General features: G+C 38.9%; 1 protein-coding gene across 30 annotated transcripts in view; it reads right to left on the bottom strand.

The window, feature by feature from the left end:
* The window catches only part of DLG2 (discs large MAGUK scaffold protein 2), a gene marked incomplete at its 3' end in the record, with an annotated part of 1,901,401 nt that overhangs the window by 669,550 nt on the left and 1,219,542 nt on the right, over nt 1-12,309 (bottom strand). For all 30 annotated transcript variants that reach the window (XM_084767719.1, XM_084767691.1, XM_084767717.1 and 27 more), the window contains one exon: nt 2,093-2,146. In XM_084767719.1, coding sequence (XP_084623845.1) covers nt 2,093-2,146 — 54 coding nt within the window. The remainder of the gene's footprint in view (nt 1-2,092; nt 2,147-12,309) is intronic.

Below are 12,309 nucleotides of genomic sequence, written 5' to 3'. Positions count from 1 at the left end.
ACTTTGTTTCCTTCTATAGGGCCCTTAATGCTGTATAATCTACTTGATTCATGCCAGAGTTTAACCACATCCCCTCTCTGGCACTTAACTACATGAGGCTGAGAAGCTTCTGTAAGGCAGAAGACACTGCCAACAGAACAAAACGACAGCCTATGGGCTGGGAAAAGATCTTCGCCAACCCTGCATCTGACAAAAGACTAATATCAAAACCATACAAAGAGCTCAAGAAATTAAAAACCACCAAACCAAATAACCCAATTAAGAAATAGGGCTCAGAATTAAATAGAGAATTCTTCACAGAGGAATTTCGAATGGCTGAGAAACACTTAAAGAAATGCTCAATGTCCTTAGTTATCAAGAGAAATGCAAACCAAAACGACTCTGAGATTCCTTCTTATACCTACCAGAATGGCTAAGATAAAAAACTCAAATGACAGCACATGCTAGCGAGGATGTGGATAAAGGGGAACACTCCTTCATTGCTGGTGGGAATGCAAACTTGGACAACCACTTCGAAAATCAGTCTGGTGCTCTCTCAGAAAACTGCGAATAGGGCTACCTCAAGACCCAGCTATTCTATTCCTTGGAATACACCCCCAAAGGATGTTCCACCATACAACAAGGGCACATGATCAACCATGTTCACAGCAGCCTTATTTGTAATAGCCAGAATCTGGAAACAACCTAGATCTCCCTCAGTCAAAGAATGGATAAAGAAATTGTGGTACACTTATACGATGGAATACTACTCAGCTATTAAAAACAAGGAAATCCTGAAATTTGCAGGCAAATGGATAGAACTAGAAATGATCATCCTGAGTGAGTTAACTCAGGCTCAGAAAGACACACATGGTATATACTCACTTATAATTGGACACTAGCCTAACTGGCTTGCAGAGCCTGCTTGGGACCTCCAGTTCTGGGACATATGCATTTCTCAAAAGGCAGCCAGCCCAAGGATGAGAAATACTTCATTTGGAGTTAGCTGTTTGCACTTTTGGAGGCATTATTTACTGTCTTTTGGAATGCAGATATTGACACAGAGATGTACATTTTCAACCTCTCTTCAACATTACAGGATTTGTCAAATTGGCCCCGAGAAGCTGCTGTCCCCTTTAGAGGGCCACATGCTTTGTATGCTCCACAGACCACAGCTTCATTTGTGTCTGGGATTTGCTTGGTGCCCTTAGACATGTGTGTATGTGGGGGGGGGTGTCTAAGTCTGGGAACATTTGCTGAGTAGCAAGGACCAGCTTTGTGCCAATTCTAAGAACTTCATATGCTTCACTCACGTAAAGGTCACACATCTGTTCTTGTCATTTATCCTACCAGCCTTTCTTCCCTACTCTATACCTTCTGTCTGCAGGGAGATGTGGCTGTCTTTGTGAGCCCTGGTCACCATCACCCACTCATCAGTCAGCTAAAAAACTCACAGATATCCATGATGTCAACTAATTTCCCACCTTGAGTCTATTACCAGTCCCTAGAGCTGGAATCTGTCCTCAAATTGTTGGCCATTATAATGATTATGTCCCAGTGTCCCGGGCTCTTAGTCGACCCCATCCTGTTATTTCATACTCAAAGGTGGCCTTATTGCTTCGTATTCTACATCTTCACAAATCTGTATATTTAACTACATGGAAACTTCATCTGTAAAAATTTTCCCTCTAGGTCTTACTAGGAGCCCCAAAGGATCTAGTGGATATTTATTGATCAATTGCGTTTCAGGTAATGCAATATAAAATGATCTGAATGATAGCTAGAAACACAATGATGTTTGCTATGTCTGCTACTATCAATGCACTCACTTTCCAGGCCAGGGAACCACCTAGCATACAGACAATATTATAACAGACTCATCTATGTTTTTTTCCTCTCATGACTGTCCACTCTACAAACAAAAGAGAGAAATATTTATATTACTAAGCCAAGGTTCAGGAAACAACAAAACAACATTCGTGAAACTAATTATGCATACCATTTTATCAGATTACCTGGCTTGAATAGAACTAATCACACAGTGAATGTTAAGCGCAGCTAATTGAGTACTACCAGACTTTTAAAATAAAGTCTTAATAAAATTGTTACTTACATAAGGAATAGTGTCCAAAGTGTCTGTGTTGACAATTATAGGTGCAGGGCTAGCCTAAAGAAAAGAAGCAGAAAAAATTATTAAGTAACCAATAATCTATTCAGAGACCTATTTAACAAAGATCCCCACAAGCATTTCTTGAGGTCTGGTACACACCCTGAGCAGTGTTGGAGGTTGAAATAAAAAGGCTGAGTTTCCATACTTCCCCTCACTTCCAGTACCTATTTGCAATGCTTACTAAAGTACATTAAGCATTCGTAGAAATCACATCAATTTTCTCTTAAATTGTATACAAAAACATAGGGTTTGTGCTGCATAAGAGGTAAGGATTTCAATTGAATTGGTTCATGTTAAAACATGTGCCATTTCCTTATAAAATGAGCTTGCTGAAGAAATGTAATTTTTCTCTCAAGTAAGCGCAATCAAATATCAGCTGCTCTTTAAACCAGTGCATAACAGAATGCTTACCTGATGCAGTAAAGGTTCATTTACAAATATTTATTTAATACATTTATATCATCTGTTTACATTTATGTACCTACAATTGTGAACATTAGACAATGTTTAAAAATTGGAGAGGACAATTTATATAGGGTAAGCTTCCTTAAAAAAAAAAAACTATTAGTACAGTTTCCAGTAATTCCTTTCAAAGTTGAATGGAAACCTATGGAAGACTGATGCAGGAATGCCACAGGCCTAAGCATTAGAAAATGAGAGCTGGCAATCTATTTGCCTCACCAATCTGACTTCATGAATATTGAGTAGATCTATTTTTATTTTCATGTTTCTAGAATTTTCACATCAATCTTTCCTCCATTCCCCCAAAGGACCTTTAATCTCCATCCCGAATTACAGATTTCATTTAGATAGGCGGACATACTCTCATCTTGAGTAACTGAGAGCAGTCCTATACAATGCAGTGGCTGGGCAAGTTCTCAACTTTGGGGACATTTCATTAGCTGTGCATTCTGGAGTCAACAGAGTTAACGGCATTTTAATGTCAGTCTGTGCCACTGGAATCCTAATCAAAAGCCTAACCTCATTCTAGTAGATTTTATATGGTAAAATTCCATTTCTTAACTCAAAGACCAGAAATAATGAACGTAAACTTGATATGTTCAAACATAAACATACATATTTACATAGACGTCAACTGGATATTCATGGTACATTATTAATTATCAATAAGTACCTTGTAGGTGAATAGAAACTTTGAAGAAAGGTAGACCACATATATCCAAACCTAAAAATATTTTGTATAAAGAGAATTTTTGATATGGGGAACAGCTTTTGCATCAGAACACATGGGCTCAAAGTTGCCGTAGCAACTTCTCAAATAAATGCTTTGGGGTCTGGCCGACTTCTTAGGGTTGTAGCCCTGTGGTCAGAACTTCTCGATCATTTACCTCTGTGGAATGGAAGTAACACTGATCATGTGTGAAAGTGTTAAAGATTAAATGAGGATATGAATTTGCATTCACCTTAGAAACTACATTTCAGGATTAATGCTAAATATTCCCAAATGTTCCTAATGCTAGACTACTACGAATACACATTCATACATATATGATGGTTACTAATCTATTTAGACTTCAGAAATTGCAGAGCTATGCTAGTTTGTAGTAATAACAATGTCACTAGTGTGTGTGTGTGTGTGTGTGTGTGTGTGTGTGTGTGTGTGTGTGTGAATACAGAGAACACATTCTCATTTAATTGCCAGAAAACTATACCGACAATATATTAATATCACTATACCAATGTAAAGATGAGAAAATTGAAGTTCAGGAAAAAGGAGAACTAAAATGTAAATGTTGTTTTCTGGGATATCAAAATTCACAGTTTTCCTGCTGAGCAGCTACTGAATCCGAGCACTTTGCATCTATCACAAAGCATCTAAAATTCTCTGCTAGAGCATCAGGCAAAGCAAAGACCGCTTTGGAAGAAAAGAAGTCTCAGGGTATTGCAGATTAGATATTGAAAGCAATCCGATGAAGTATCTATCATCCACCAATCTATCATCTATTATATATATCAATATATATTATGCTACATTATATTTCTAGTTTGATGATGACTCACCTATACTTTTGATTTTGTTCCTATAATCCACAAAAAGATCTGTATCTCCTATCTTTAAGTTGACAACTGACTGTATATCACAGCTCGTCTTTGCTATCAAGCATAGCAGTGATCATTGCATTTGAATTGAATTGATCTGGGGATTTTATTTAATCTTTATTCTATCTTATAGGTTACATCTTATGTTATATGAATAAATTTAGGATCCCATTTCCTATGCAGTGCTATCTATAACTTTCTGTTTGTGCTATTTTCCATCTCCCATATGTAAATTTGATCTTTGCAACAGGATTCTATATTTAAAAATCAACAGAGATTATATACTTCTCTGTATTTCTCTGTATGAGTTGTATATAGAGAAGAGCACATGAATTTTATTATATTATTAGTTGTGTTGTGCTGTGTATCAAACAGTGGCTTTGCCCAAAGATATGTTCCCTTCCATTAGTTTAGCTCTCAGCCCAATTTAGGATGTACTGATTCAATGTAACTATAAAGTACAGATAAGAGCCCCCCCAAAAGCATTAATATATAAGTTTTACTAAACACTTTGAAGATACTCAACTGCCCCCGTGCAAATATCTGAGTTACTCACATAACACTTGCTCTTCTGTTTCCCTGTTGACTTTTGCGAGGGTCAGAAGCCAGACTTAGATTAATCTTGTTGGGTTTTTGAGTTTTAGAAATCAGTTCCCTGGTTGCTTTGATGGTTCTGTCTCTGTTTCTTCTCCACTGCCCCACATACCCACCCTGGTTTTGTAGTAGATATCTTCTTTAATTGAACCCGTTTGTTAATCCCACCCCAGCCTTCCTTTCCACATGCTTACTTCCATTCACTGGGAAAAGACTCATGACAAATCCGGAGACAAATAATTTCCTTTTCATCAGAGGCTTTGAGGCTGGTGTTTATGTAAATCTATGCAGGCATTTTTGAAACTTTGAAGGACTAAGAAATGTAGCCTTTCCTGGTGACCCAAATAGTAAAGGGCGAGTGGTTTCCCCTTTCCCTTACATTCTCCTCCCTGTGGAGAAAGCAGGTTGTCAGCAGGAACAAATGAAGCCAATCACAAAGAAGCAAGAAGCAGGTGGAGAGAACACTGCTAAAATTACGAAGTTATTCATGCACCCCAGCTTCCTCTCTGTCTCTGTGTTTCACAACCTACACAAGGATTCTGAGATTCACAGTGGCTACTTTGAAACAAAACAGAAACAAAAACAAAAAAAGCCGGGCGTGGTGGCGCACGCCTTTAATCCCAGCACTCGCACTAGGGAGGCAGAGGCAGGGGCATCGCTGTGAGTTCAAGGCCAGCCTCGTCTACAAAGTGAGTCCAGGACAGTCAAGGCTACACTGAGAAACCCTGTCTCAAAAAACCATAAATACAAAACAAAAACACAGTGGCTACTTTGGTTTCGTAGGTAAAAGATAAGCTTCTGGGCTTGTCCTTAAGAGAATCGCTTTAATAAGGAAGTCAGCATACGGCGGGCACCCTGCAGAGTTCATGGTAGTCTTAGGGTTATCACCGCTGTTGTAAAACATCACCGCCAAGGCAACTTGGGGGAGGAAAGGGTTCATTTGGCTTACATTTCCACATCCCTGTTCATCACTGAAGGAAGTCAGGACAGGCACTGAAGCGGGGCAAGAACCTGGAGGCAGGAGTTGATGCAGAGGTCATGGAGGAATGCTGCTTAATGGCTTGGTCTTAATGCCTTATCCAGCCTTTCTTATAGTAATCAAGACCACCAACCCAGGTGTGGCTCTACTCACAATAGGCTGGGTCCTCCCACATCGGTCACTAATTAAGAAAATGCCTTACGTGCATGCCTACAGTCTGCTCTATGGAGGCATTTTCTCAAAGCGTTCTCATCTCACTTCTGGATGTTGCTAATTGCCGTGTTCTGTGAAACATTTCTCATATAAGTAAGCAGGTTGTTTCAGACCACCTACAGAGAAGACATCTCACCAAACAGTTATTAGTAGGGAGTACAGTGTCTGAGCATTACAGTGGGTACTGTGGAGCTCATGCCCCCATGTGAGTGCAGGGTAGACACGGTCAAAGACTGAATCCAGGTCCATTTCTAAAACTTCAAGAAGCAACAACTGAGAACAGAAAAGCTAACTATTTCCTCAACCAGACTCCATGCCACAAACAGTAAAACTATCAATGTAAAAAACCTGCACAATGTTAATGGGTCAAGGTAAGGAGGAGCCAAAATATGACAAGTGTAGTATATAGGCAGATGTTAGGGTTTGGCATCTTGACAGCCCTCTCAGTCTTTCAGGATGAGATTCCTGAGTAAGCACTCACAAAGGCATAGTCTTTAAAATGAGAGATAGAAAGAGGGGGATGGAGAAAGAGAGAGACAGAGACAGAGACAAAAGAGAGACAAAGACAGCAGAGAGACAAAATCAGTGAAAGTTTAAAACCTTTGAACCTCAAGTTACCTAATAGCTGGCTCTCACTGGCTGCTACTAGATACCCTGTTAGCTAACTACACGCAATGGAGAGGCTACCAGCAGGGTGAGCCTCAGCTCAATGATAGTTTGACTCCAGCCAGGAAAGTAGCATATTTGGGATTAACATCCATGCATTCTGTCAGGGATGAAATAAGACCCCAGGACTGAGATGCCAATGATTTATAACAAAACTGGTTATGTTTTGTGTTAGCTTTTCAGCACATCCTCTATTAATAAACTGCCTTAAATGGAAAAAAGAATGGTTGAAAAGATAAATCTTTTCTCTTTTTCCAAAATTGTACTCTTTTTCTCTTTTGAATGTAAGATTTTCTCTTCCTTCTTATTCCCACAATTTTCTGGGCTGGGTCCTCACGTTTCTGCATATTCTCAGGTTTCCATTCCCAGTAGAAGGAATTACTTTGAGCCTACAATTACCATCTTCCAAAGCCACCAATCAGCCATATCTAGCTTCTGCTCCTTCAGAAACGGATGGCTAACAATTCATTAAGGGGTGGAACTCACTTCATATAACATTCTTTAGATTAGCATGAATGAACCAGTCTTAAACTCAATTTGGTTTCCATAGTGATGCCATGGATGTACCCATTGGTACAGGTTCCTGTCACCCATCAGCAGAAGTTACCATTTGTTCTTGGCAGAGGCACGAGAACAGACTGTGGCGTCCAATATTTTGGGTACCATTTTGTTACTATTTTTTTCAAAACACTGAATTTTTTTCTGTCTTCTTGACATACATGCTTCAATAAAGCTTTGTAAGAGTAAATAAATAAATAAATTAGCTTATTGAATCACTGCTTATTACTATGAAAGAGGAACAACTATTTGTAATGTACAGGTGGGGAAACAAGAGGATTTTAAAGTGGAGACAAGGAATGTTTGTCTTTATTCTTAATTTTACAAGTAGGGTAACAGGGAAAAATGGTATGTTTCAGATCGCATATTTGACTCAAAATAAGAATTGAGGCTACAAGAATAACAAAAGAGCAATAATAGTAGTAAGAGAAGCATTAAGCCCCTGATGAGGTAGCATCATGAATCAGTGCTAATCATACTTGATGCCCTTAATTTTTTGTAGTATTAAAAATAAATGATATTTTACTACTGAAAAAGGAACAGAAGAGTAGAGAAGGGCAGGATGGGGAGGCAGGAGGCAGGAAGGAAAGACAGAGCAAAGGAAGGGGAGGGGAGTGGCAGAGGGGACAGGAAGGGAGGGCAAGATGGAGTAAGGGAAAGGGGAGGTGGAAAAGGAAACCAGAAAGGAGAGAGGTGTGGGTGAGGTGGAGGAGAAATGGAGAAAGAAAGGAAAGAAACCAAAGTCGACTAGCTCATTTGCTTGAGGCCATAAATCTAAAAAGATCTAGGAGAAAATTTGATCCATGTCTTTCTGGCACCAGAACCCAGGGTGTAAAACAACTTCCTGATTGGTTTCTTGAATTTCAGATAAGCAAACTGAAATTATTCCTTTTCCCCTTTCCCTTTCCCTTTCCCTTTCCCTTTCCCTTTTCTTTTCTTTTCTTTTCTTTTCTTTTCTTTCCTTTCTTGGCCTGGAAAGTTAAGGGTTTCTCTTTCATACTCTAAGGAGAAGTTTCTCTTCGTACTGACTGAGATTCCATTTCCCAATTCTCACAAGGTTTCTAGGTCCCCTAATCTACTGCAAACTTCTGCTTTTAAAAATGGGACAATGCTATTTTCTAGTTAACCTATTTCTCAAGAAGTGAGGTGGAAAAATAATGCATGTGAAGCCAAATAGAGGCCTATAAATGGAAGGTTATGTTATCACTGGATTTAGCTTTGCTTTTTAAAATATTGTCATCTCATGTTCCCTTCTCCACATTATCAACCAAATGAGTTCCATGCTACCCATCCCACATAAAAGCCATCGCTAATGACTTCACCAGTGGCTTCTTGTTACCTGATTTGTACCCAACATGCAGTGACTAGAGCATGCTCTTCACAGAAAAGAACATGGAGGCGTGGAGAGAAGGTAAGAGAGCAGCATGAACGCTGAAGAATGCAGATCTTTGATGCCCTCGCTACCTGCAAACAGCAGCAGCAGCAGCAGCAGCAGCAGCAGCAGCAGCAACAACAACCACCATATATAACAACCTGCCTTCTTTACCAGCAGCCTAGCTAAAAAATAAAATAAAATAAAATAAAATAATAGAAGTCTGAATAGCAGATCCATGTTTTTCACTTGAACAAATTCAACTGTGGACTCTTCTTGAGCCCTGTCACATTTGTTTGTCTGTTTGTTGGAGACAGGTTCTTAGTATATAGACAAGGATGTCCTGAAAATCATGATCCTCCAGCTTTATATTCCTGAGTGCAATGAATGTGCTTAATGATAAAACAGGACATTATTCTGTCCTAATGGATAAAATAATGGCGTGAAGTACCCTCTGGTGTTCAGCTGGAAACAGATGACAGACCTGTCAATCTTCCTCCCAAAAAAAGTAACTCTTAGCCACTCATGTATAGGGCAGGTTTTCTTACCCTGTAGAGACTGGCTGAGTAGACAAAAGTCTGTTCTAGTCAACAAATTTTATCATCATTACAACCATAAGTATTTCAGCCCAATGCAATTAACCAAAATACCTTCAATGTAGCATTCATATGATCCCCAATTGTTTCATAGTTCATGCTGTATATAATTTTCTACTTATATGTAATAATATAAATGTATATGCCAAAATATAAATAAATAAATTTAAAATTCCCATTGCCAGTTGATCCTCTAACACAAGGATGCCTCTGCTTTGGGTATACTTCAGTTATGGAGTATTTACTTACCATATGTGAAACCCAGGCTTAGATTCCCCAGCACTACAAATTACATAACATAGAAGGAAATACAAAGCTTTGCAGCATATTGTTGATATTCTAAAGACTAAGTTAGTCATTTCATTCTCCCTGGTGCATATAGCATGGTGGAACCTGGAGATGAAACACAGAAAGGACCAGAGAATCAAATGGCTTTCTTTATGTGTCCACTAGATTCAATGCTGCTTGGATTAGACTGGACTGTTGGCTGTGGAGACTCCAGACCCTGCACTATCTCTTCACTCTTCAGAGTACTTAGTACATGAAACTAAAATAAATGACTCATGAAAAGTTGTTTTTCAGATCAATATAAAACCCAAGCTGATAATTATTTCAAACACCAGTGTCATGCATCATATCATATATAAAGTGTTCATACATATTTGATAATTAAATTCCCACAAGAGGGAGAAAGGGAAAAATATTCATCGACCAAGTTCCCACTGTGCCAGGCAAAAAGGCAAAATTTTATGTTGTGTATTATTTCTTATTCCCTATATAAGGAATAACAGTTTTCCCTTGTCTACAGATAAATGAACAGAAATTAATGGCGGTTCAGTGAATTTGTCAGATTTAGACATCTAGAGTGAATCAAAGCTAGATCTCAAACCCAAGTCTTCTGATTCTTAACCCCTCTGCTCTTTACCATCCACACACAGTACCCCCAAACCCTCAATTCACTATGAGAAAAAACATCTCTATTTACATAATTTACATAAATGCTCTGTGATGACCCTAGAAAAATGGGACCACCCACTCAGACCTCAAATGTGGTTCCCGCAGTGTGGCCCTTGTCATGATAACCATACCTACTATATCACGTGGGGCTATTCTCAGAGCCATCCATAGTCTGGAGACCATCAGTTCCCCAAGAGCTACAAACTTTGTGGTTCTGTCCTACTTTTGTTCTGGACACTGTGATAAACACTGGGACCAAAAGCCACTTGTGAGAGGAAAGCATTTATTTCCCCTTACAGGTTAGAGTCCATCATGGAGGGAAGTCGGAGCAGGAGCTCAAGTCAGAACTGAATCAGAGAGCACAGAGCAATGTGGCTTTCTGTTTCTCCCAGACTCACATTCAATTACCTTTCTTATTGACTGGGCCCTCCTATGTCAATTGACATTCATCAAGAAAAAGCTCTATAGACATGTCCACAGGTCAATCGGATGCAGGCACTTCTTCGAAGGAAGTTCCCTTTTCTCAGTGTGTCCAGTTGATTACCAAGATCAGCCATCACTAGTCCTTCTGCTTAATAGGGTTTGATAGTTAAGTTTGTTCATATATGATACTTACAATTTCTTCTCAAATTTTTAACTATTTGTGTGGGCAAACCCCATGTTTCACTACATTTCCTTATCAGCTTGTTTGTAGAAATGATTGTTAATTGACTTTTAGTTCTATGGAATGAGGGAATAAATAAGATAAAAGTGTATAACTAACCTCTAAAACAACAGAATTAGTGAACTGGGTAGACAGGACAATGGCTTCCTTCTATGGAAACTTTTGTACTGCACTGATGGCCTCCTTTCTGCACCATTCTAAACTACAGCACATCCATCAAGGAGGATTCTCAGCACAGACACCCAATTCTAACCATATGCTGGCATTGAGCTCACTTTTTTGGTCCCTCATTACTTCCTGAAGAATTATGTCCTCCAGCTATGTTTCTTCCATAAATGAGTTGGGTGCCAACACAAGGTCACTACACTAATAACTGGTGGAGGGGAAGATTTCTCATCTTGACTCAAAATCCATTAGTAAGCAGCTACTGGCAGCACTACCCAAAATTATGACCCCAACATACATTTCAGAAGAAATTGGAGATTTTGGAGAAAATAAGGAATTTACAAGAGAGCTAGGGACTCAAAAATCATGGACAAAGCAATCTGACACCTACAAAATTTTTAACTGGAGCTCCCCCTCAAACTAAACACATTTAGTATTTCATGATTTATCTAAACAATGAATGCATGCTTCTTTGATTTTACTCCATAACCACCTTTTTAATACAACAGAATTTCAAGAAATTTATAATAGGATCAACTTGATATCTCCAGTATTTCCCCCCTAGCTATCAAAATCCAAATACCATGTCTACCTGGAAATGACCATGGTGACGGTAGGAAATTATGTTCCTAGTGTAACCAGAGCCTGAAGATGCCACCTTTAAAACCAACAACTTCCATAACTCAGAGTAAAAAGATAACTCAGTGAAACTCTGCATTTATTTCTCTAGTTGAAGAATAAAAATGTATAGTAGGTGACCTCTAAGAGTGAATCTCATCGAGGATGTGATTTCACTCATCATAAATTTTACCCTATTGGGAGGCACTGGGGAGTGGAGGGAGACTGGCACAAGATGTACAATTCTTCCTGCAGGGAAAGGAATCTGCTATTACCATCTCGCCACATTGATTTTAAGAAAGACAAGCTGAAATGAAAGACAAAAGTTAAATGAGATAAGGGAGGATGATATAAATAGATGTCTAATGAATTGGCTGATGGGTGAGGTATTGAATGTCTTAGAGAATGTTCTTTAAATTTTTATTTCTGATTCTCTTATTCTGGTTTTATAGTCTATATGTTTTTTTTTCTTGTAACTGGGTTACAAGTGGCTAACTGTGTCCTCAAGAATATAAATAAAGGGGTTGGAGATATATTTCAGTGGGAGAGCACCTGCCTAGCAGTCACCAGGGCCTGGGTTCTATTGATGACACTGGCAACAGAAACAAACAAAATCAGAAGAAAGGGATCTTTCTTAAAGATTTGAAAGGAAGCAGAGACTTATGCTGAGTTATTTCTTCTTGTCTTGAATTTCTCTGTTTCCTAAGTCTTATCTCC

This window comes from Acomys minous (genome assembly GCF_964271855.1).
Source record: "Acomys minous genome assembly, chromosome: 2".
Lineage (NCBI taxonomy): Eukaryota > Metazoa > Chordata > Mammalia > Rodentia > Muridae > Acomys > Acomys minous.
Note: the sequence above shows the minus strand (reverse complement) of the source record. Positions and strands in the feature narration are given on the sequence as shown.